The 26,881-nt window shown below is 41.5% G+C and overlaps 1 protein-coding gene across 5 annotated transcripts in view; it reads left to right on the top strand.

Annotated features, from left to right (window-relative positions):
• Positions 1–17,794, top strand: part of celsr3 (cadherin EGF LAG seven-pass G-type receptor 3) — a 106,020-nt gene extending 88,226 nt beyond the window's left edge. For 2 of the 5 annotated variants that reach the window (XM_016991632.2, XM_062969831.1), the window contains 10 exons: positions 430–542; positions 1,060–1,139; positions 1,603–1,729; positions 3,732–3,845; positions 4,073–4,209; positions 5,048–5,154; positions 5,662–5,835; positions 6,893–7,093; positions 8,161–9,286; positions 12,435–17,794. In XM_016991632.2, the coding sequence (XP_016847121.2) occupies positions 430–542; positions 1,060–1,139; positions 1,603–1,729; positions 3,732–3,845; positions 4,073–4,209; positions 5,048–5,154; positions 5,662–5,835; positions 6,893–7,093; positions 8,161–9,286; positions 12,435–12,462 (2,207 nt within the window). In that variant the 3' untranslated portion in view covers positions 12,463–17,794. Of the gene's footprint in view, positions 1–429; positions 543–1,059; positions 1,140–1,602; positions 1,730–3,731; positions 3,846–4,072; positions 4,210–5,047; positions 5,155–5,661; positions 5,836–6,892; positions 7,094–8,160; positions 9,287–12,434 lie in introns of those variants that run through there. The other 3 variants (XM_062969832.1, XR_010002600.1, XM_062969833.1) reach the window with 3 other exon arrangements.
• Positions 17,795–26,881: the final 9,087 nt, after the last annotated feature.

Genomic DNA, 26,881 nt, shown 5'->3' with positions numbered 1-26,881 from the left:
TGTTTACTCAACTGCCTGCCCTGAAACAAAGCATGACAAAAAGGGGGCTAAAGGAAAAAAAACAGAAATAGATAAGACAGAGTGTGATTTGTTTGGTCATCTACTATGTGTTTTAAGCTTAAGCGATAAATGTGCTTTTTTGTAACACCTACCCCTCTCAAAGATGCTTTGGGAAATCCAGGGTTTCATGACATCTTTGAGGGACTTATCAGGAGACTCTGCTGATCAGAGTCTCTCATTTGTGTCATAGCAGACCTCCATGAATTTCATATTCAAAGCAAGTTTTCTAGAGAACTCTGCCTGCAATTTTTGCTCTGACCCTCATTTTAGAGTCAAGGAAGGAGCAGATCTGCATTGGCCGAGAACATATATTCCCAAAGGATTTGGAAAACTTATTGCACATCTGACCTTCTCCTTCCTTTTGGGCAGGGTTGTCAGTTGGCTTGGATCCAGAGGGCTATGGAAACCCAGATTTCTGCTGGATTTCCATCCATGATAAGCTGGTCTGGAGTTTTGCAGGGCCTATTGTCATTGTCATTGTGGTAAGCATGTCTCGTATTTATTCAGTCTTTGCTCCAGGATTCTATAGCCTTTCCTTTTTCATTGCTCAGCATATCTTCTCCCTGTTCTGCTGTTCTTTTGCTTCCTTTCCCTGTCACGAATGTTTAAAATTAGATGACATCCTTCCTTCCTGTCCCAACCTACCCACCCCCTTTGGCCTACTTTCTCCTTTTCCTGTAACTCTTCTCCCTCTGGAAATCTGTAAGCCTCATCACAATGCTTTGCTTGGGGATTTGTAAACATTTGACTTTTGTGACGTCTTTGTTTGTGGTCTTCTTTCCTGTTACACTTTGCTGTGAGATTGAATATAAATTAGGAAGACAAAGAAAATGATACTTTTGCACAAAATCTGACCATGTTAGTTATTCCTCTGATAGCTGAAAACCAACTAACTTGCTTGCCACAAATCTAGCAGCATTCACTGGGAACAGTGTGGGGAGGGCAGAACTAAGGAGAAGGCTTTGCTGTTCTGTCTCTAACCAGCCAATCTGCTTCCAGATGAATGGGGTGATGTTTCTACTGGTGGCAAAGATGCTGTGCTTACCAGGCCAGAAAGAAGCCAAGAGGAAATCTGTTCTGTGAGTATTTACTAGTTACAATGTTCTTCTCAAACCAAAACTATGTTTTTGTCAAGGATCTGAACATCACTTCTTGCTCTCCCAAAATGCCTTTCCATTTTCCTCACAGTTATGAATGTTGTACACGCACATACACCCCATTGTTTTCTGTCCATCAGTCTTGTGATCCTCTCTTCTAGATGATCATTGGGGTTGTCTCCCTTCATGTCTGATGTTTGCTCAAGAGATTTTGTCCACTGTGAGCTAGTATTGATTTGTACCTCTGGGTTATAGCAAGAAAACGCCCCCTTCTTCCTTTTGTGCACTGGCACAGGAGAGTTGTCCCAGTTACTAGCAGGTGCATCTGGATTGTAGAGAGTAGGCTAAGGTAGCAGTGTCTCTAGAGTTGATGCTCAGCTGACCATAGATGCTAATCTCTATATCTCTCCTTCTCGGTGGCTCTTTCTTCCCTGTCTCTCTCCAGCATGACACTGCGAAGCTCCTTCGTTCTGCTTCTAGTTATTAGTACTGCTTGGCTCTTTGGCCTCTTGGCTATCAACAACAGTGTCCTGGCTTTCCACTACCTCTACACTGTCCTCTGCAGCCTTCAGGTAACACTCTCTACTATCATGAAGATGGTTAGGCAGAGAGAAGGTGATTAGCTTCTGGCAGGAACTAACTTGCAGGACTGCTAAAGATGAGCTATGTAACATGGGTGTTGATGTTTGGGAAACATAAGTCTGTACTTTACTTATTTAGGCACAAGTTTGGCTCCATCATTAGGCAAAATTAGGCAAATGCTTCAAGCAGGAGTTGTTAAGCTGGTGGTATCCTTGCTATTTCTGCTCATCCCCCTGACCTTGCCCCTCAATCTTGGAGGACAGAGCTGTTTGTGCTGTACAGCCCACCCTGCTTCCCCTGCTGCCTTTTGGTGTGATGGAGGACCCTATCGAATTGTGGGACTAAGAGTAAGGTGTCACCCCTGACATCTTTGGTGCCTGGAATGAAAAGGGTTTGGACCATGTTTTCTTGCATCAAACTATAAAATGTCTTGTGCCAGCCCTCCAAAAACAGAAGTACTTACAAGCTTTTTAGCTTCCTCAATCCACTGTCTCTACAGATTCTTCATTATGTAAAAATCTAACCAGTTTTCAAACATAATTGGCATATTTATAGATGCTTGCAAAGAGTATGTTGCAAATTTTGAAGACCGAAAAAAGTATATATTCTCCATATGACAAGTATATATTCTCCATATGTTACAACACAGCATATCAAGTAAATGCTAGAGGATGGCCTTCTTGCTGGAAGAAAGAGTATAAGTTAATTTAAATACATTTTATCGAAAGCATTTAAGAAACAATCTGCCCAAAAAACAACCCCCCCCCCACACACACACACACCATGGGGAAGCAGAATGAATAAATGTATAGTAGAGAGAGAGAAAGCAGAAATTACACTTATCATCAACCTAGAAATCATTTGCTAAGACTCTTACAATATATAACTTAAAATCGTATTTGCTTGATACATTTTTACAAACACTTCTAAATACCTGGTGGTAATGTCCTTCAGACAACAAATCCACAACTTAACCTTTCCACCACCAATGCCCTATCCACCCACAATCATTTAGTGACTGATGTAAAGTGTGGGACAATCAGATGTTTCTGAACCGGCCAGTGATCCCAAACCTCCTAAGGCAGATGGTGCCTCTTTGTGCACAGTCAGACATTCCCTGTTGAACTGTCCCTGGATATTCAAGGCTTATGGTTCCAGGGGAGTGGAGCAGTAGCAGAATGAAAGGTTGCATATGTTTGGGAGGGAGGCAGAAACAGACCTACATTTGCTCTGCCAGTGCTTTCCAGGATTTCAGCTAACCTTGAGGATGCAAATACAAATTGGAAATTGTCTGTCCCGAGTTTTGCCAGCCTTGAATCCATGAATAGACCAATCTTGCCCTCTAGTGGAAAGTGGAAGTTTTCATTCAAGTAATAAGATTTCCTATGACTATTAAAATTTTAACAATAATACTTGTTTTTTATAGTATGGTTTCAAGTGTGCTGTGTAACAAAAAGGAAGAATGTGGGTGGTTACATTTCATGTGACATAGTCAGGCAAACAGTAGATTGGAACTTTTAGTTAGATCAGCAAGGAGTTCTAATTGGCACTGGTTGAATAAAAGCAAAAATAAGCCGATATTGGGATGTTGAGATCAAAAACAATTGGGATGGAAACATGAATATATGTGAGTGGAAAAGACTCAAACTACAAATTGGTACCAAAAACAAGCTCCTGGGCCAAAAAGGGCCTCAGAGGCATCTTGTTACAGTTGGTGACAATGAGAACCAAAGCAGAAGCCTGAAGTCTACTGATCCTTATTGTCTGTTTCATCTAAACAGTTTTGGGGGGACCAGATTTTGGGAAGGTCCATAGTTCAATCACAAAGCACATGTTTCCTGTTTTAGTACCTGAAATGCACATGTAATGCTGGGAGATACTCCTCTCTGAAGCTGCTGGTCAAGGGTTGATGACAATGAGCTGAATGGACCAAAGGCCCCATTCAGCATAAGGCAGCATCCTGTATTCAGACTCTCTCCCTCTTCTCAACAGGGCTTAGCAGTGCTGGCTTTGTTCTGTCTGCTGAACAAAGAGGTACAGGAAGCCTGGAAAGTGGCCTGCCTTGGCAAGAAAGGTCAGAGCGAGGAAGCCACCAGAAGTGGTCAGGTGAGCGCTGGTATTCTTACAGTCCGAGTGAAAGATGATCACTTGGCTTATGGCTGCAGCCTTTGCTTTAATACTTTCCCCTTCTATGGTGCTGTAAAACTGTGTTCATAGTCATAGAGTCCTGCCTTCTTATGTTGCTATATCAGTGTTATTGAATGAACTCACTCCTTAAATAAATGGAAGAATCTAAAATAAGCTCTTTCTTCTTTTTTACTTTATCACCTTAGGGCCCAAATGCCTACAACAACACAGCCCTCTTTGAGGAGAGTGGTCTCATCCGCATCACTCTAGGGGCTTCCACCATCTCCTCTGTCAGCAGTGTGCGCTCAGCCCGCACCCATTCCAGCCAGCGAGGATACCTCAGGTAAGAATCAGTATGAATGAAACTCCTCTTCTTCCTCCTCTTGCATGCCTGAGAACATCCAGCTATGGAGAAGCATTTGTGTGTTTATCTGGTAGTGGAAGCCATTTTTTTGCCTTCAGTTGTGGCACTTCTACTTGTGAACAAGAGTTTGAAACAGGGCTAGCCCTAGACATATTTCTGCCTAAGGCTAGCTAAAAGTTGCCACTTCTGGCCCATGTCATCTATCAAGAGTGACATTTCTGCATCCAGCATCGATTGCTTGAAGCAGTTGATTCATTTTAGCTAATAGTAGGACCTGGCTTGGTTTGAAGACAGTTGAATGATTATGTGGACATTGCTTCCACTAGCATCCACAAGAGTTTGCTCCTTCTGTTTTCTTGTTATGCGCTCATTCACAGAGGACTCATAATTATGAGGAGTGGACTAGATTATTACACAGAAACTATATTTGGCAGAAAACAAAAAAGATTGTAACTCTGACTTTGTAAATTAAAAAAATTATTCCTCTCTCCACCAACCCTTGTCCTAATTTCCCATAGTGGCCAAGTAGGTGCTCATATGAAGTGCACATAAATTATATGAGGACAGTAGCTCTATCTTATTTCCTGGCATGATAACAAACTTTAAGAACAATGCTAATTCATAAGGAATGCTCTTGTGCTGGTTAAAAACAATGATCTTTAGCTTGAATACGAGTTATCTAAATGACACCCAATCTTGGGGACTCAATCACATATTAGCTCTGATGCCCAAGAGCTTCTATTCCACTCCCTATTTACAGTCCTTCACTTGATGTGCAAGGTTGTTCACTGACTGTTTTCGCTGCTGTGGATTTCAGGGAAAACTTGATGGCACATCAAGGCTCAGCTCTGGATCACAACTTGCTGAATCATGCTGGTCCCACTGATCTTGACGTGGCCATGTTTCATCGTGATGCAGGGCCAGGTAAGCCATGCTTTCAATGTGGCCATTGATGGGTATGGAAGGTAGTGGCTCCTCTTTTCCTGCAAGAGCAAATCACAACATGAGAAATCTTTTTGATGTTCTCTGGTATCTTGCTCCATGTTTTATGTATACACTAAGCACTTAACAATCCTTTTGCTGCAATAACAGCAACTTGGTAATCCTGCTCAGATATTTCTAGGGAAAGGGGTAATAGTGACTTTATCCCTTTCCAAAAAAACAAAAAAAAAAACACTCCTATTTGCTTTTGTTACAATTATGTTTTCTTAAATATTTTATGTTTTGTGCTTGAAATGTTTTGAATGACGTATACAAGTACACATTAATGGAACAAACCATGGTTTCACTCTTGCAGGCTGTTAAAGCCCTCTGGTTGTTTGTGTGGAGGCAACAATATGTGCTGGGGAGCTATTAGCCATCAAGTCCCAGAATGGAACAGCTACTCCCTAAGCCCACTCTTTTTTCTCAAATGTCATTTATCTTGTTCAGATCAAGACTCTGACTCAGACAGCGACCTCTCCTTGGATGAGGAACGCAGCCTCTCAATTCCATCATCGGAGAGTGAGGAGAATGTGCAGCTCCGGGGCAGGTTTCAACGCCAATTCAAAAGGGCAGCACACAGCGAGAGACTTCTCACCAATCCTTCCAATACTACCCCCAAAGGCAAGTACTGCTGGACAAAGAACATCTTGGGCCCATGGGATGAGCCTGCTGGGCCAGCCTGAACAATACAAAACCATAATAATAACTATTATTATTATTATTATTATTATTATTATTATTATTATTATTATTATTATTTCTTGCCTGCCTCTCCTCACGGCTCGAGGTGGGTTACAACATTGCTGAAACACACATTCATCTAAAAACATTGAAAATATACATATTAAAACATATTTCCACAAAATACATATTACAAAACACAAAGCAAAGATTAAACATAAGACACAAGTTTAACATATATGCACCATTTCACTTATCCACAGTTCCGTTTATTCACCAAGGGTGTCCTGTCTAAGTTATACCCTCTTCTTGGTACTCTGTTATTTGTCCCATTTAAAGTAACAGGGTTAATTGTTATTCAGAGTTTCACACATCAACACAAAGTCCAGGAATATATCCCATGCAGATATGGGGGTCATACTGTATCAAGACAAATTACAAAATATGAAAGAAATATCTTACATATTGTATGGCTTAGAAAAACAGTTTACTAAGAGTGGATGGTAGATATAGATAAAGACTGTGTGTGCTTAACCCATTGAAAGTAAATAGTGTTTACTGATTGAAATTCTTTAGTTTGGTTCAAGAGACTTCCATTTTGTTGCAAAGAAAAATAGTGCGTACAAATTAAGTGAATCTATGAATGAATGGCTGTTTCCTTCTGTACATCTGTATGATCACTTCCCATTCATGAAGCTGCACTAAGATCACTACAGATATCCCTGAGGGTTCAGCTTGTAGTTGACATATTTACCATGACTATGGATGTAGCCCAAGCACTGGCAACTTGGTGTTGGCGTTGCTTAGCTAAGCAGTGTTATAGGAACCTACCAATTGATTTTTTAAAAGCTGCCACTAGTTGTTGTGCACCATATCCTGACAAGGGTAAGATTATAAGAAATCATTTAACATTTAGCAAATGTCATGTCAAAATCATGCATTTATTGTACTTGATACACTACAAATATACCTGCCATTCTGCAATGTCTTTCCTCAGATGTAGATGGTAATGACCTGATGTCTTATTGGCCTGCCCTGGGTGAATGCGAAGTTCATCCTTGCTCCCTACAAAAATGGGGCTCAGAGCGGAAACTTGGATTTGATGTTAATAAGGATGCTGCAAACAACAACCAGCCAGACCTGGCCTTGACCAGTGGGGATGAGAATTCCCTTACCCAGACACAGCGACAGAGGAAAGGTAAGAAAACTGGAAGCAGAGCCAACATGGTGCAAGTATAAAATGGATTTCCTTGATTCACTTGCCATTTTCTTAATCTAATCCTACTACTGTGTACTATGACTGACAATTCTGCAAGGTCTCAGACAAAGTATCAGCATTCAACCTTGCCCATGAGTGAAGCCTGGGATCGCTTTGGAAGATAAGCAGGGTAAGCAGGACTCTCTTTCCCAGCAAACCCCATAACTCTAATGACCCCGAGAAGACAGGGTAGTCATGAGACCCTCCAGTCTCAGTGCCAGACACTTGGATTCCCAGCTGGGTCTCCCTGGCCCCTCCCACACACATCATCCCCAGGGTGGCAGGAATGGATAAGATGGGATGACATACCTGTTAGCTACTTGTTAGAGCTAAAAATAGGACGTTCATGAAAGCACTTGCCTAGATTAGGGCCTGGCTGAGAATCAAGGAAGGTGATTCCTCAGTATGGAGGAAATTCAATCTTTTATTGAAATTTTCAGAGCTTGGTATCATTACTTTAAAAATGAACAATCATTTTGCTTGCTAGTTAGCTTTTGCAAACAATACGTTATTCATTATTTATTTCAACAACAAAAAAAGCAGGCGTTTCCAACCTGGTATTATCCAGATATGTTGGACTACTTTCCCACCATTCCTAACAGGCATATCTATTTGTTATTATCTAAACATCTGGAGGGCATTAGACTGAAGAAATCTGTATCACAGAGTTGGTGAGACTGCACTTGTTCAAGCATAAGGAGAAGTGTGAATTGATCATAGAGATAAAACAGGAATGTAGGAGCTACTAGATAACTAAGTCAGATTTATTGGTCATCTCCGACTGACACCAATTCTCCAATTCAGGTAGGATTCTTTCCTAAAACTTACCCAGAAATCCCTGGTCTCCCATGCTAGTAAGAAGGCCTAATCTAGCTTAGTTTCTGAAATCAAACAAGACCAAGTACATTCTGTGTGATGGTAAGTGAGAAAGTGGTATGTTTAGTAGGGATGACAAACCTCTGGAATCCATTCTTTCTTATTCTTCCCATTTGTTTCTTGTGATATAGGCATCCTAAAGAACCGCCTCCAGTACCCTCCAGCTTTACAAGGCTTGTCATCTGTGGGGAGAATGACCAATGACCTTTCCTGGTACAAAACTTCCACCCTGGGCCACAGGGCTGTTCCTGCTGCTTCTTATGGCAGGATTTATTCAGGCGCAGGCAGCCTCTCTCAACCAGCAAGTCGTTACTCTTCCCGGGAACAACTTGACATGCTCATGAGAAGGCAGATGTCTAGAGACCAGTTGAGCCGAAATGATTCTGGTGAGTGCCTAGAAGTTATAGGCAGCCGTCATGGTTCCCGGGAACAACTGGACACTATTCTGAACAGGCCAAGATCAAGGGAGCACTTGGACACAATCCTCAGTCGGCATGGGTCTAGAGAGCACCTTGCAAGCATACCCAGCAGACATGGATCTACAGAAAACTTAGGCGAATTAACTACTGGACACAATCAGAGAAATCACTGGAACACTCTACCCAGGAGGCAGGGATCTAGAGATCATCTAGACACTTTGCCCTGTAGATTTGGGTCCCGAGAACATCTAGACTGTGGTGGGACAGTCACAGAGATCTCCAGAGAATGGCTAAACACCATGCCTAACAGACAAGTCTCTCGAGATCGCATGGACGCTTTGTCAAGTCGAGACACTTCTCGAGAACAGTTGGATCTGCTTTCTAGAAGGCAGCCCTCAAGGGACCAACTAACATCGGCTAGACAAACATCAAGAGAGCAGCTGGACTTTTTTTCCAGAAGATCAAATTCCAGAGAGCATCTGGACATAGTGCCTGGCAGGCAGGCTCTTCGGGAAAATCTAGAACCTCTTTCTAGACAGCAGTCTTCTAGAGAAAATCTTGAACTTCTCTCCAGAAGGCCCCCTTCTAGAGAAAATCTAGAAGCGGCCCCCAGCCGTCACCCCTCTACAGAGCAATTAGACATCCTTTCTTCCATTCTAGCCTCTTTTAACTCCTCTGTTTTATCTTCTGTACAATCATCCAGTACTCCCTCAGGCCCACAGACCACACCCTCTATGGCACAGATGTCCTCCACACCCTCCATGCCCTCCATGCCGTGCCCTTCACCACCTCGCTCTACTACTTCCCACAGTATTTCCGAGCTGTCTCCAGACTCAGAGTAAGTGTCTCTTCCTCCATTTTACCAGTTCAGTCCTTGGTCCAGTTCAGGCTGTGGCCTATCCAATAAGGTGACCATGTTGAAATTGTGTATCTCTTTAAGAGAAACAAGGTGAGCTAGAGAAAAGTTTCCTCCAGGATCTGGGACACTTTAGAAGGCTATAAAGGTTACAGAAGGCTGTGGTTTTCTTATAAAACTTTATTTTATTTTCCGTTTGCTGGTTGCACTTGAGGTGCACCATTACCTTATGCGGCCTAAGATAGCCTGTATACTAGAATTGAGGTAAATTTTCTCAGTGGAGAACGTATAGATCAAAATGAGAAAGGCTATTCCATTACTCTTTTAACTATGGAGCTCTTAATGAACATCAGTTGTCGTTTTTCCTTAAAGAAATTATCTAGGAAAATGCTGTGGTAGTAGAAACTGGATTTTTTATTTTCTACACCAAAGCTATCTCAGAGCAATGGAGGGCTGTGAATGGTAAGCATTGTCTACTAAGAGAAACTCTGCTGCTATCTCATTAAGAAGCTGTGAAATAATAACAACATCCAAATCACTGACAGTCCAAAAACTTCAGTCAGTAATATCCAATAGACTGTGAATCCAATAGAGGAGGAAGGTGTTGGGGATTACAGTAGCCATATTCATTGCTAGGGACCTTCTGAAAAATCACCATGGTGTATTTACTGCCCTCAAATGTATTGTCAACAATGAACAGCAATTTCAGCTCAGCATTAAATATATAGTCAGCCCTCCATAGCCACGGATTTTAAAAAGAACATTCCAAAAAGCAAACTTTGATTTTACCATTTTATATATAAGGTACATCGCTTTACTATGTCATTGTATACAACGGGACATGAGCATCCAGAGATACCAAAAACTAGTGAGTTATAACTGCAAAGTTATATTACTGTATCTCTTGTAGATTATCATAGAGAGTTTTGAAACTGTAGAATGTGCTAAGAATACTTGGTTAAAGTTATTAACACTGCCCACCCAGTCCTACCCATCCTAATGGAAAATTGTAAGATTTCCTACAAAAAAAGGAATGTCTTAATCATTTTTACAGGGGAGGTGGTAGATTCAGATGAATAGTTTGGTCTTGTGGATCTAGATTGCCCTCCAAGAATATGGTGATCTTTCATCTTACAGAAGGCTTCAGATAAGGTCAGCCTGACTCTATCATTAGGCAAAGGGACAAGCATACCTGCAGCGGTAAACCACACAACAGTTTCCTACCAGTTTTGTTATAGCACTAAAGAACCTGATTCTTCAGAACCAGTCAGGCCCCATTACTCACAGGCAAGGCCTGTCTCTGAAGAAGAAGCCCACGGAGACAGGTATTGGGGTGCACCACCTGCCCCTGGGGTAAGAAAAGTTTGTAAGATGGTTTAGAGATATTTTTCCTCCAATCTCAGGTTAGGAGGATCTTGGACCACAGTTGCAAAATATTTAGTGAAACTATTCTGCTTTTTTCTCCTCAAAATATTTTTTAAAGATATAAAACAGAAAGAGGGGGAGCAGTAAGAAAATATGGGAGAGTTTTTTTACAAGTTTCGACCCCCAATCCTAATACATTCCATAAAATTTTACAAATGAGGTCAGGAGATTGCATCATAAAAGCCTTACCTGGAATCACCTGGTAAAAACTGAAGACAGTCGAGCATTCATCCTTTCTTCAAAGCACATCTTCTTGTAAGCAAAGGTTTAGGACACACTTGGTGTACTAAAACTTGACTGTGTATAAATATTTTGTCTTGTTGGGAGACTTTTTCAGAATCTCACAGATTTGTATCAGTAGCATGATTAGTTTGTTTTGGAAATATTCAACAAATCTAGGTCTGTGTATACTGAGAACAATTGTCTTGATTTGGGTTCAGGTCCTCCAACTGGGTGTGTTGTGTTTTTCTCCTTGCCAATTAAGGTATCAGCAGGCAAGTCTATTGTGCTGCAAACTGAACAGGGCCATTTGTATTCAATGTGCTAATAGTCTACACTGGGAAAATGACACTAGCAACACAAGATCTGACAACTTTATCAAATGTGCCGCTGGAATTGCCACGGATCATGGCAATTCCAGCGTTGCCCATCAGAGGGGTGTGGAGAACCCATTGCCCCATGCCCTGCATCCCAACTTACCTGAGTCCCCATCCAACGGGGGTAAGTGTCGACCTTCCGGCTTCCCCCCATTGTTCCTGGTGCAACACGGGAAGCATTCCATATTGCACCAGTTTGCCTTCCCTTTAACCACGGAGTCCCGCCAAAAGAAGCTGTATGTTGTGTGGGAGCCGGCAGGCTCCATGGTTAAAGAGACACCGAACTCTCACATCCTTCCGATGAGGTCATAAGTGGAATTCAGATGCTGCATCTTACTGCAACAGAATGAGTCCTGCCTCTGCTCAGATCACATACTGCTAAGAGATGCAGAATCTGACACTCTGGCAAACACACTTCCTGAACGTTTCTAATTTTCATGGCTAAATAAATTATTTGAAAATACATGAGGAAGCAATTGAAGATTCAAAAATACAAGAATTTTGCAAAATAATTTTCTTTATTACAGCCCCCCAGTTACACACATCCAACTCCTAGTTACAAACAGGGGTGAGACAACAGGAAGTGAGAGGAAATCTACCCCAGGAAGGGAAATTCACTCCTGAGTTATCATGGGGAAAAGGTATCTCCACTGAAGCTTTATCACCAACCCCTTTTTCCATAACAACCCAAAATTTTCAAAATCCATTTGTCACAGGGTCAGAAAGTGAAGTGAAATCTTCTAAACAGGGGCACAGACAGCAAAACAAATGTTACAGGAGTGTTAACCCTTCCCTATGCTATCCAAAACTTTTTTTAAAGTCACTGTTGTTAGTTACACTTCAAAATGTCCTTACATGCAAATTCAGCTTAAGAACAAACCTACAGATCCTATCTTGTTCGTAACCCGAAGACGGCGTGTATGATTATGGCTTCTGGTTTCTGATTTAATCATCTTCTTTTAACCTCAATCTGAATTCTTTGGTAACAATCAACATAATGGGGATGGTAGATTTCCACTAATATATTTAGCTGATTTTGAATTCAGTCTTAATTTTAAAGAAGATGATCTTAATTATGCTTTTTTTTTCTCCCTGCCTCCCCTGAGAAGAATTACAAGAAGTGAGGGTCATTCCTGAGGAGCCCAACAATCGTTGTGAGAGCCAAGGAAAACACGGGAATGATTGCCAAGCCAGACACTTCCACAGAAGATTGGGATTCCCCCCGGGCACTTACAAGGAAAGGACTGGGTCTGAATGGAGGCCTGAATCAACTGTGCCTCCCTCAGCACTCAGGAGTGGAGAACTCGAGTGGTGAGAGTCAGGCAAAACGCACAGACCTGGCTGTGGAATTAAGGTGTCTCTTGGTGCCTCCGTGCCACTCAGAGAGAGAACCCCAAATTGGGAGGGGGGTTAACCACAACCTTAGTTACATATCCAAAACAGACCAATTGAAATCTTCCTTTCTGAAACCTTTCTAGACTCTGTGCAAACATGAAAGGGTGGGGTGGCTGCAGAGGGAGGGTCAGGGGAAGGGTTTTATACATTTTTGTATCTTTGTAATCAGAGAAAAGAGAAATTTCTATGGTTATTTTTACGGTTCTTCTGTTCCCATTGCTGTGGTGCTGAATTCATTTGTCTTGGCAGTGATATGTCCAAACAGTGGCAAAATGCTATGCAGGCTTCTTCCCAGTAGGGACTGGGGTTAGAGGAATGAGGCAAGAGATACCCTGCCAACCCTATGCAGAGTGTCCTTTCGGCATATTCTGTTGTATGCCTGTCTTGTTTCCTGGCAACTATCTCATTGGGGAAGGGGAAGAGTCAAACACACACACACACAAACATGGAAATAACTCATGCCAACCAGCCTTAAACAGGGCCCTGAAGTCCATGGGCTTTGCCACTTTCCCCACATTAACCTGACCTCCATCCTGAATGCAGCTCTGTGAATGCTTCCACATGCTGATACAGCTTTACTGTTTCAATCTGAGAGTCCACATATGCTTCTCTGTATAAACATTTCTTTCTTTTTATGAACTATAGGAATAAGTTGGTTGTTCTTCATGGTTTGGATTTAACTTGGTTTTCTTTCCTGACCAAAAACCAAAAGTTGCGCCCTGTCTTAGGCCTGCTGTGGGGAACACATGGCTTCCCTGTAGTAGAACATCACTTGTCACCTATGCAGTCGTGTGTTGCTGTTGTAATCACCTCAAATATTTATTTATTTATTTATTTATTTATTTATTTATTTAATCTGTTCATTCATTAGGATATGTATATCTGAAGATGTCAGCATATAGTAAAATTTAAGACAATAAACAATCATTTAAAAAAAAACTAAAACTACATTAAATTGTTTTTCACTGAAAAACCGACAATTTAAAACCAGTTAAAATAAATTTAAAATAACGCCAATTATAGCACATGTGCAAGTTGGATAAAATCAATAGGTCTCAAAAGCCTTAATGAGAAGCCATATTTTCACATGGCATTAAATGACACCAGTATTGGTATAAATCAGTCCTTCGAAGGGTGCATGTTTCATAAGTGCCACAGTTGGGAAGGCCCTCTCCCAAGTCATCCAACAATATATTGCTCACACTGGTGGGAGACTGAAAAGAGCCCCTCCAATAGATCATAACCCCCAGGCAGGCATTTATAGGGAGAAGTCCTCCCTTAGGTATCAAGGTGCCACTTAGGGCTTCAAATGTTATCACCATTTGTTAAGATTCTTGATGACTCAGAACTGGGACTCCAAAGACTAGGGTTTGATTTTCTCCTTGAGCATAGAAATTTAATTAGTTATCTTCATGACTCATCTACTCTCAGGCCTAGAAAACCCTGTGATAAATTGAAATAACTTGAAGGTATACAACAACTGCATAATACTGTAAATTGACCCAATGCTTACCTCAGTAGTGATGTTATCCCATGTTGACATAGGACATACTCTCACCACTTTACCATTATTTCTGAATTACTACCTTGGACTTCTGCTAACTTGACAATCCTTCCTCAAGGAGTCATCAACTAATCTCCCAGAAGTAACCTGTAAACAACACAAGTCTAAAGTTCTCTGTGCAATTCTATGGTATGCTTCTGGCCAAAGTATAATCAACTTTTATATTCACTATTATACACAGATTTGGATATCCACTGTGGGTCTTGAGGTCATAATGGACTTACTTGCATAGACACATCTTTTCATCTATTGTGTATTGCCACCTACATCATTTTAACAAATGGCATTTGGCTAAATATGTTCTTTTACTGTTTCTTTAAAAAAATAGGCAGAAAACATTCTTTGCAATTGAAATCCTGTGTTGTTATACCATATCTTTGTATTTGGGAAGTAGAAAAAAATAATCACTATTTCCTCAACCTTTGCATTTATTTAAACAAATCAAAAAGTGATTTTTTTTGTTTAAAAACCTACATACATTGAGACAACTGACAATTTTATATGTGTTTTATATGTGTGTTTTTTTATATATTTGTTTTCCCAGGCCAACTTGGGTGCTCATGTATTGTTTTCTCTGTCATTTAGGGAAGTGATATCCTAGGCAACCAACAGAGTTACATTTTGGGCCTCATTGCACAAGTTCTTATGTTTTAAAGCATAGTGTCACAATGCTGGTGATATTTAATCACTGTTGGGAGTGGACAGAGCTAAGTCTAACAAAGTTAATTGCAGCACTGAGAGATAATGGTCAAGTATGGGGAGCATTTATTTTATGCATATGCCACCTCCCCCCACCCCTAGCATGGGCCAAAGGCTAGAATAAGGTATACTACAGACAGTATTGAAATAATGTTATATACAGAATACATTGTACATGAGGGAAGAACTTGCAGCCTTCCATAAAGTTATAAACTGCAGCTCCCATCATGCATGATGGGAAATGAAGTGCAACATCACCTGGAAGGCTAGAAGTTCTGTGTCCTTGTTGTACAAACTCAGACCTCATAGGTATTATTACCATCTGTAGTACTGCTTTCTGCAAACTGGAATGCCCGAAACCACATTATCACCTCACATCATAATAGAAGACACACCACTGATGGAAATCTTCATGCTGTGCATCCATTTTTCACTAGAAGTGTGAGTAGATGCCAAGACATTGTTGGGTCCATTTGATTCCATTGTGCATAATACAGAACATATAAAGCTCTTGATGTGAAATGTTGTCTGCTCTTGAAAGCTTCTCCTTCCCTTGACCACTTTTCGACCTGAGAAGACATTTGAGTGTTCTTAAAGATACATGTCAGCCATTGCCTCAGATTACCCATCTATTTGAAAGTATGACTTCTCATAAAGAGTCTCCATGTCTAATATATTACATTTTCGAAATGCACAGGGTGATTTTGTGATAAGATTGTTATCATGCTAGGGATCTCCCTTCCCCATGTTTTCTGAGGTATTATAGTCCTGCTGAAGACTGTACCACATACCTGTCTGAATGTTTGGACTGCCACCTGCCAGGTCTGTTGGTGGAGAGAGCTGTGTTTAATCTGGAAATGACTGGTGCCGTGGTGCTGTATCTGTCTCCAAACTCAGACTCCCTTCATGTGTTTGTGTGTCTTGCCCACCTAGAGTGGTGACAATGCTCCATTTACTGCCTTATTAGCACAGAACACTGTAGCTTAATTGTTAAACTAAATAGACTTAATGTTTACACTGACGGGCTTTCTTCCTGTAATCAACAGAGGTGGCTGGCAGTTGCCTGGCAGACGCCCCTTTCCAATGCTTGGCTCAGAAGCCTTTCAATTGGTCTAATTTCAAGTAAGAAAAGAGGAAGATTTTAATTATTCTCCAGTACATTCCATTTGCGGGTAGTTCGGAGAGGGAAAGGGCTCCATTAAGCCTCCTGATCTTTCACATTTTGATACCTGAGCAAAGGTGGGATTGCTGTAGCCTTGGCTCAGAGCTGCCTTTTGGCCTCCATCCTCCTTTCATAGGGATGGAAGATACTGTTCCATGCCCAGAATGGGTGGCAACACACATTTCCTGCCAGGCAAAGGCCACGCTGCATTGAGGTCTCGTGTTGGCGTGGAAAGTGAGAGACTGGTCCAAGATGTCTTCAGAAAAGCTTAATGTGTTTACAAGAAAGGGCAGATCATTTTCTGAATGCAAAGTCCTTCATGTGCTCATCATTCTCTTAATATGACGTATAATGCTCAAAAAAAGAGCTTGTTTACACTATTTATTTCTGATTTATATATGTATATATATCTTGCCAAACCAGGGTCCAAATTTTCTATTTGTCACATGGATTTTTACAGAGACCTGTCTCCTGCTTTCTTTCAATACTGTTTATAGACTTTCCACCTGCTTTGTGACTCAATGGATGTCTGTACTATTTATTAATCACAAAAATGCTGGTTTGTTGGTTGGGAGATTTCTGGGTTTTTTGTTCTTGTTTTTAGATGGATTTATATTGGAACCAGACTTTTAAAAATATTAACAGGCTTGCTTTCTTTTGGATTTGGTCCAGTGTAGAAGAGGGTTTGTCATCAAAGGAAAGCCCTATATCCCTCTCCCTCCCCCCTCTCTTTCACGTACACACACACACACACACACACACCTCTTACTTTTAATAGTAATGTCACAATAAACCATCATGTGATTTATTGAACTGATTGGTTATGATGTCCAAATCAACCTCTGCTAACAAGGTTATGGATGTTAGCTTGTCTCAAAACACAAGTTGAATCCATGATTGGTACTTAGCTTGCAAATCCTAGCTTCTGTAACCACATTTTGTGACCTATAAACCAACATCTGAGATATGTCCCTGTCAGTTCATGGTCATAGTTCATCAAACCATGGTTTCCCTTGCTGTACCTCTCAGCTTGATTAACATAGAAAGTTTCTCTTCCTTCCAAAAATGTTGTGGTGTTGTGCATAAATAAATAAAAGGAATACACAAAATTGTGTACAGATCTCCCTGGTCAATGAAATCAGTCTTGTAATGTTTCACCAGTTTGTAAGTTTGGTGAAGAAGGCAAGTTTCATGCCTTGAGGCATTTCTACTTGCCTCTTTGGGTGAGCAAAAAATCCATCAAATTCCCAAACGCTCAATAAAGGATGTGTGCCAAAAAGGAGAAAGACACTGAGTAAATGGAGTGAAGTGTCAGTCTCTCTCATGCCTTCCAGGAGTCTGCTGAATTGCTGGTGTTGACAGCAAGTACTCAGCACTGCCTTGAAGCTCAGAATGTTCCTGGAAAGAAGAGTCTTCTCCTCTTTCCTAAAAGTGGTAGTTATCTTGCAAATCTGCATAGCAGTTCTTTGATTGTACATGTGGTGGCCTAGACTCTGGAGAGCATTTGTTTTGGTTGGTTAATAAAACTTTTGTCCCTTTCCCCCTGGTTTGTTGGTGGGAGGACAGAGAGGTCTGTGGGCTTCCTCCCTAGCCATGTAAAATTGTATCATGAAAGTGACACGTTTGGAAATAAAATATAAAACACTACACAGCTGCCTTGGATGTAAATCTGCTTTTCCCTTTCATGTCTCTTGTTCTTTCTGTCTTCAGTAACATCAAAGTATAAAAGGAGTGTCTGTGTGATGAACCTATTTCACAGGGCTTGACATTTTTGCTTGGAGATAATGAAAGTCACATATGGAGATGTATCAAGAAAACAGGAATGCTAATAAGAGAGTGAAATCAGATTAAGGGAGAGGAGATAAGACTGAAAAGTCACAGAGTTCCTCCCCACAATAGCTACTTTTATAACTTAATTGAGAGATTGTGTCTCATTTATTTAAAGGGAAGATCAGCCTTGAAGGTGCAGAACAAGCAGATAAGAAAATAAATGGTTCAGTGAGAATCAAATAACCAGATAAGAGGAATGAGAGAACAAAGCCTAAAGCTTTTACTTTGGTAGAGTGTAAAACCTCAGGGCCATGGAAATGAATCTGGGACTGTAAAGATCTTGATCCAGTCACACTGAAGATCCTAAATTACTACACCCCGTCTTTATGACAGTCTGCCTTGATGATTTTCCAAAATTTGTTTTCCCATGTAAAAATGGTTGAAACGTATTTAATTAATTAACAGTTAAATTGTCGAACTGAAACAGTCCAGAGTCATTGTGAGGCTTTGGGAAGAGAAGCAAAGAGGGAGCCTGGAGAACAAGCCCTATGAGGAGCGGCTTAAAGAGCTGGGCATGTTTAGCCTGCAGAAGAGAAGGCTGAGAGGAGACATGATAGCCATGTACAAATACGTGAAGGGAAGTCACAGGGAGGAGGGAGCAAGCTTGTTTTCTGCTGCCCTGCAGACTAGGACACGGAACAATGGCTTCAAACTACAGGAAAGGAGATTCCACCTGAACATCAGGAAGAACTTCCTCACTGTGAGAGCTGTTCGACAGTGGAACTCTCTCCCCAGGGCCGTAGTGGAGGCTCCTTCTTTGGAGGCTTTTAAGCAGAGGCTGGATGGCCATCTGTCGGGGGTGCTTTGAATGCGATTTCCTGCTTCTTAGCAGGGGGTTGGACTGGATGGCCCATGTGGTCTCTTCCAACTCTACTATTCTATGATTCTATGATTCTATGATTCTATAATGTTAAATTTAACATAACCTTGGGCCAAAGATTCCACTGTTCTCTCCCCTTGCAAAAAGGTCCGATATCCCTTGAAATTTTATCCCCGGTCCCCACTGCTCCTACTTCTGCCTGAATCAAACAACTACCCCAGGCCACATTTCCAATGGAGACCAATATTTCAGCATCATGACTATAAAGAGAAATTTATCAGTGGCACCCCTCTACCACAGATTAGTTTGATGCATTGATGTATAGAGGTGGAATACTTGCTGTTGGAGGTGGAAATTGTGGATTCTGCTTACTACTCTGCTGCAGCACTGTGTGTGACCTCCCTCTATAAGGCTTAGGACATTGTGTTGTCGAAGGCTTTCATGGCCGGGATCACAGGGTTGTTGTATGTCTTTCGCCCACATCTATGGCAGGCATCCTCAGAGGATTTTGTGTTTCGTGGTAGCAGGCTGGCGGCAGGGACGCCATGGAGCAGGGGGGCTACGTTTATCCATGCCTCACACCTCTGAGGATGCCTGCCATAGATGTGTGCGAAATGTCAGGAGAGAATACTTCTGGAACATGGCCACACAGCCTGAAAGACATACAACAACCCTGCTTAGGACATTATCCCACGAATCCCCCACCCCCATTTCTTCTAAACCGGTGGTTCTCAACCTGTGGGTCCCCAGATGTTTTGGCTTTCAGCTCCCAGAATACTAACAGCTATTAAATTGGCTGGGATTTCTGGGAGTTGTTGGCCGAAACACCTGGTGGCCCACAGGTTGAGAACCACTGTTCTAAGAAAACTTCTAAAACATCTCAAAAAATTGGAGCCCATCACATGATGCAGAGAGACATCCATCACCCCCACATGTCCGCCATTCTCAGTTACTGAAGTGTTTTGAAAGTGTTAAGAAACCGCAAAGGGGCGGGGGTAGAAGATGGTCAGGAATCACTATGAAACAGAAGAAATCAAACACATGGGATGGGTTCTTTCTAATTTATCCGCATTGAATCGATTTGGTGACATGGGTAAATGCATTTCTATGAGCAGTGTCGTACAAAGCAGTAATGCCCCTGTAGTCTCCTCAAATCCAGGCATTTGGTCCTTGTCTTGCATAGTATTTTTTTAAATTTTATGTACAGTGTTCACTCACTTGTCGCTGGGGTTAGGTTCCAAGACCACCCACAATAAGTGAAAATGCATGAAGTAGGGACGCTATATTTATTTTAATATTTATACTTTATTTTAGTAGTTAAATACTATTTTAAGTCTTTATAAACCAATTGTGTGAGAATAAATTGCCTCCTTCTCCTCCCATTGTCGCTTGGGCTCCTTTTCTCTCCCTTTGGCTTCTCTTTCCTCCCTTCCTTAGGCTGTAAATTGTAATTTTTTTATTATTTATAATAGTCTTTTAGAGTTTATTGAAAAACCTCAAAACAGCGAATCCACGAAAAGTGATCCACAAAGTAGTGAGGGAACACTCTATTCATTAGAAATTGCACTATTTCAGGAGATCCCTATTTCACCACCTCAAAGTTCCACAACCTGCAAACTTGTGAGATTTCAATCTTTCACAATTTCAAAGATCTCAGGGTGTTGTTGTTTTTTTTCAATTGTGTAATAAATCTGAAAATGGATAAGTTTGGAACACAGGGTCAGAAATAACGTTTGATGGGGAATGAGAAACTACACTTTGTTTTCTAACACCACGGAACATAATGCGATGGGAATGTGATGGAATGAAGTCCTTAAACTCAGAACTTCAAGCAATGCAAAATCTTTGTGGGGGCCACAGACAGCCTGTGGGCTGTAGGCTGTACAGGTCTGATGTAGAGTGAGGCAGCTACCTCATACAACAGTTGTGACCCTCAGTTATCTCAGGAAATCATATAGACCTCCAGATGTTGGACGTAAACCACCAGCATTCCTCACCATGGGCTATCTTGATCATCAAGTCTACTGAGACCAAAAAACCTCTGACTGGCTGCATACTTCCCATCCCTGAATACCTGCAGCATACATACACAAAAACCTTGCTGATCTTAGGTAATATGTGTAGGTCACAGGTATATGGGACAGTACATAACACACTGTGACATTTTATGGTCATGTTTTGTAAAACTAAGGGTGGGATTTATAAAACTAAGGTTGGAATTCTAATTTGTTAGGTATTCATGATTGCTTCATATTCATGACCCCTATATATTCCCTAAGGGGCCTCTGGTGGCAAAGTGTGTTAAAGTGCTGAGCTGCTCAGCTTGCGGACCAAAAGGTCACAGGTTCGAATCCGGGGAGCGGAATGAGCGCCCACTGTTAGCCCCAGCTTCTGCCAACCTAGCAGTTTGAAAACATGCAAATGTGAGTAGATCAATAGGCACCGCTCCGGCAGGAAGGTAACGGCGCTCCATGCAGTCATGCCGGCCACATGACCTTGGAGGTGTCTGTGAACAACACCGGCTCTTCGGCTTAGAAATGGAGATGAGCACCAACCCCCAGAGTCGGAAACGACTGGACTTAACGTCAGGGGAAACCTTTACTTTTACTATATATTCCCTAGTTTAAGAGGTGCATAATGACTGTGATGTCCCCCAATCCCTACTCTGAACAGTCGGGTATGTTCGTCTTTCTGTCAGGAATGAGAAGACTGATGTTTCAACTAACCTGTTTGTGGAGAAATCTTTAGTATAATGCAGAAATGTGACTGGGATGCACTTCTGGCTGCTGCACTGGGGATTGCTCTCAGGAGGGGATGGAAATGTCAGCTGCTTCCCAATCGATGGAGAAATTAGATTTGAAATAAATGTCTTCTAAAATCTGAAAGTAAAAGCATGTGATAGCATAAATTCATTATTCCATGACGAATTTATGCTAACATGTGTGATAAAGTGTGACTTGTGGCCTTCCAAATATTATTGCACCATCAGTCCCCTCCACTATAGCTAGTAGGATGGAATGGTGGGAATTGCAGGCCAACCAAAGTCCAGACAACCACCATATTTCAGGAATTGATCACATGCCTCCTTGAACTGATTCATATATTTCAGTTTTAAAAATATATTTCTAATGTTAGAAACTGGGCGTTCTTGAATTTGTTTGTTTGGCAAATAATGTGATTATCCATCTTGGTTTCACTATGTCATGTTTTGATGGTACACACTACTTGTTTTTGGTTTTGCAACTCAAGCTTTATTGTGATTTATTTTGCTTTCAAGAGTCTGAAAAAAGTAAAGAAAAATATCTCCTTAGACCTTGATGCAGCAATGAAGAACTTAATGAGTCACAAAAACAAAACCTCACTAGTTCATCATTTAATCTTCACATTATCACAGGGCTTGAGTATAAATCAGGTTTAATTGTTCTCCATGACCTATAATTCTAAAATATGATAAGCAAGATCAGTGGACCATTAAGAGTATTTATTTGATAATAGCATGTACCACAATCCCACAGGAAACAGCACGTCTTGTTCTACTGGTACTTGCCAACACTGACAATTGCCAACAAATATTGATTCTGACATACATCTGCCAGTGGCATTCATTTCTTGTCACTGTGTGTTTCCCTTGCTCAGAATCAGTTTGCTTCAACTGCATCCATGTCAACATATGAAAATCTAAGCGTTCATGCCTGCCTTGGACTTTCATAGAAAATCCAAAAAAAAGGCTGCAACTTTTGTTTTCTGTGTACGTTCCTCATCAAGAACAGTCTGCTCCACTCTGTCCAAGAAAAAAATATGCTGAAAAGTAGCTACATGGGCCTGAAATTGCTGGACCTTCTCGTCCAACAGGGCAACCAATTTTTACTTGCAGCAGATGTAGCTACCTACATCCTCAAGCACAAATACAAACATACCAGTGGTTGTGGGAGAATGCAACAGCTCCCTCGCTGTCCATAATTAAGTAGGCATTGAAACAGAACTCCAGGCCTTTACCTTAAAACACCTTGCTAAATGCCCACCCAAACCACCTGTTGGCCTGTCTATCTGCCAAGCTCCTTTTTTCCGAGCTTCAGGAACTGGAACAGAAGCTATAAAGAGGGTTTGTGGCTGCTAGCTCTTTTCATATCCAAGTCTCTGACTGTCAGTGCAAAAGGAACCTTTCCATTTGAGCTATCTTTCAAAAAAATGATGTGCTTATTCTCCTTGTGTTCTTTATGCACAATTGCTTGGAAATGACAGACAGCACAGAGGTGTTCCTCAGTAACATATCTCTGCAAAGTGTCATAAAGGTAGCTGCAGTAGTTTCTCTGAAAGGAAAGTTCTAAAACAATTTTAGGAGGCAAATGATTCACTTTCCCTTCTCTCATTTTCTCTAAGAAAAGTGAATGAAGAAACATCTCCAAGTCAGAAAGATTAAAAGTTCCTGAAGGACAGGTTCAAGGCATAGTTATGCTGCTAGAAACCATATAACACTGAGAGCCACACCTCTTCCCCAAAACACAGTGAAGCACAGTGAATACAAAACTAATTTATGTTATGCTGATGTCAGGATGCTATATACTGCACTGTACTTATGTTGTGGAATACCATTATCCCCGCCCCCCAAAAAAATGGATCCGTAGTTTAGGGATCTATAGTTTGCTAAGGACATCAGGCTGAAATGGTATTAAAGGGTTAAGTCTTGGTCACCCTACAACAGGACTAGCAGCAACATGGATTCCCCCTTCTCTCTGGCTATATCTATACACATATTATCAGGTTTTATATATTTATAGCAGAAATGGACAGGTAACAAATGTGCTGGAATCCATGTTACAAGGAACATTGACCTTTGCTTGGCCTAAGCTAACAGCTAAATGATGGTATCATATACTGAAAAGTTTTTGATGATTTTTTCTGAGAAATCGGAGTGGGATAGTGCTATTGTCCTCAGATCCTCCTTCAAAATTCCTGGAAACATCTGATTTTCCATTGCATGAAGAACCTGCTTGGCTAACAGAGCATCTGAACTATAGAAGTTATGCAGCTTGACATCGCTAACCACTATGGCTCAATACTATGGAATCGTGGGAGTTGTGGTTTTACAAGATTTTCAGCCTTCTTTGCCAAAGAATACTGGTGCCTACAATTCCCATGAGCCCATAGCATTGAGTCATGACAGTTAAAGTGGTGTCAAATTGCATTCATTCTACAGTGTAGATGTACCCTAGACAGGCCTTTGCAATTATTCAGCAGAACACTTCTCAGTTCATGCTCTACTTGATTCCATGAGCCAGCTTAAATTTGCTTTCTCCCCGTTTGTATTTGTGCTTGAGGATGTGGGTAGTTACATCAGCAGCAAGTACAAATTGGTTGCCCTGTTGGACAAGAAGGTCCAGCAACTTCAGGTCCATGTAGCTACTTTTATTCAAAGTGGACTCCAGAATGAAAAAAACGCAAAAGACTCATTGCTTTGCTAAATCAGACCAATGTCCACCTATACAACATTGCCAATAGAGGACAGTCAAATCCTTCTTTATGCCTTCAAGCAAGATAAGAAGAGGAAGGCCTTCATCGACTCCATGTTTCAAGAGGTTGTATTTAGATATCATGGCCAGTGGTCATTCATAGTCAAAACAGCAAGAAGAGCACATCCTTCATCAACTTTGACAGAAATCTCATTCAATTATACAGAGAGCTTACCACCTCTCAAGACGTCTACTTTGTAGCTGTCATTTTGGACTAATAACTAGCAAACAACTTCCCAGAGGAATATCCACCCAACAGCCACAGTGATATGTAAGGCACGGTCTGATGCTAAACTATTACACTGTCCGGATTTTAGAATATAACCAGGTACTGTCCTATGAAGAGTCTGCCCATTATTGGTTGAAATGAATATGGATCATAAATTGGATTTGAGGCAATGGGAGTCCTATATCATACATAAACACTGATAATAAGGGAAGAGTAAAAGGCATACAAAGAAGAGAATGAAAGATGAGATAAGGTTAAAGAGTCACTGGCACCACATATGGTGTCATCAAAAACCATTTGGCTTCCTGAACCATGGTCCGCTTTTTCAGGAAGATAGGCTACTGGCACAGGATGGGATGCATCTCACAGAAGTAGGAAGGAAAGATTTTGCTGTGAAACCTGCAAACTGATCACTTGGACTTTAAACTGAGTTGTGTGGGACAGGGTGACAGTCCTGGTTGCCATTACAGATGAACTTCGTCGCCAGTCTGATAGCGGCGGATCAGCGCTACTGGTACTTCTCGACCTTACCGCAGCATTTGACACCGTTGACTACGATCTAATGATTCACTGTCTCGCCATGTCCGGAGTTCGCGGTCAGGCCCTCAATTGGTTCAACTCATTTCTGCGAAACCGGAGCCAATGCGTGGAGTATATGGATCAAGTCTCTGACAGATCTCCCCTTCTATGTGGGGTACCCCAAGGTGCAATTCTCTCCCCTCTTCTCTTCAACATCTACATTAGACCCCTTGCTAGTTTGGGTCGGAGTTTTGGCCTAGACTGCTATCAATATGCGGACGACACTCAACTCCTTCTGCGCTTGGAGCCTGGAGCAACGTCGATACCAGACAATTTCACCTTATGTCTGGAGGCTCTGTCGAACTGGCTACGTGCTAGTAGACTGAAGGTGAACCCGGCGAAGATTGAGATTCTCTGGCATGGCCGCTCGACTGGTCTGACCCATTTGCTACCCACCTTCGATGGTGCTGCCCTATTTCCTTCGCCTACCATTAAGAGCCTGGGTGTCGTTTTAGATTCGCAGCTGACAATGGAAGCTCAGGTCGCTGCTGCCAGCAAACAGGCCTTTTTCCATCTACTACAACCGAGGCAACTGGCACCCTATCTAACTGATGAGGCGCTGGCAACAGTCATCCATGCCACGGTCACGTCTAGGCTGGACTATTGCAACGCCCTGTATGTTGGCCTTCCGATGTCTACGACCCGAAAGCTCCGTATTGTTCAGAATGCGGCAGCCAGGCTACTCACAAGAACACCCATGAAATGCCACATAACACCAGTGCTGCAGCATCTGCATTGGCTTCCAACTGATTACAGTGGTCTATATAAGATGCTAGTTCTGACCTTTAAAACTCTTTACGGCCAGGGCCCATTGTACCTTAGGGATCGTCTCTCCTTTTCCCATCAGCAGAGGTCGCAACGACCATCCCAACGAGACTTACTTTACGTACCGGGTCCTAGAGAAGTGCACTTGGAAAGGACCAGACGCAGAGCTTTTTCTATTTCTGCCCCTGCCTTATGGAATGCCTTGCCGCCCTATATGAGAGCCATGCGTGAGTTAGGGCCTTTTACCCTAGCACTCAAGACCTGGCTCTTTACTAGAGCTTTTGATCTATGTTAATTTTATTAATATTTGTATGTATGTATTTTTATCCTTTACAATTTTATCTTGTAAATCGCCTAGAGCATCGTGGATGGAGGGCGATTAATAAGTAATTAAATGATGATGATGATGATGATGATGATGATGATGATGATGAATATATTTGGGTGCAGTAATTTACCAAGGCCCTGACATAACAGCCCAAAGGCTAAAGGGAGAGCTGAACAAACAGAACAAGTATCAAGCAGTGAGAAGATAATATTAAATAATCAGCTAGGGGAAATGTTCCATGGGCTTAGATGTATCTACACTAATGCGCAGAGTATGGGGAATAAACAAAATAGTTGCAATATAATATGCATAATTGAACGCTAGTGGGACTCATCCCTCATCATAGGACTCAATTTATGATTGAAATATAGTAATGGAGGGGTATAGCATATTTCAGAGATTATAAACCAAACAGGAAAGGGGATGAGGTAATATTATATATTAAGGATGTTACACTTGTAAAGAAATGCAGGACTTAAATCCTGGCAATCAGGTTGAGAGCATTTGGATAAGAATTAAGGGGTAAGAACTGAAAAAGCTGTAGTTGTGGGGGTCTATTACAGAATTCCAAGACAGACTGAAGATCTGGATGAGACCTCCCTTGAACAGTTGATTAAACATGAAAAAAGAAGAGGTATAGTAATAATGGGAGATTTCAACTATTCTGATATTTGT

Source organism: Anolis carolinensis, chromosome 2, assembly GCF_035594765.1.
Source record: "Anolis carolinensis isolate JA03-04 chromosome 2, rAnoCar3.1.pri, whole genome shotgun sequence".
Taxonomy (NCBI): Eukaryota; Metazoa; Chordata; class Lepidosauria; order Squamata; family Dactyloidae; genus Anolis; species Anolis carolinensis.
The sequence above is the reverse complement of the archived record's forward strand: the minus strand, read 5'-3'. Positions and strand labels throughout refer to the sequence as shown.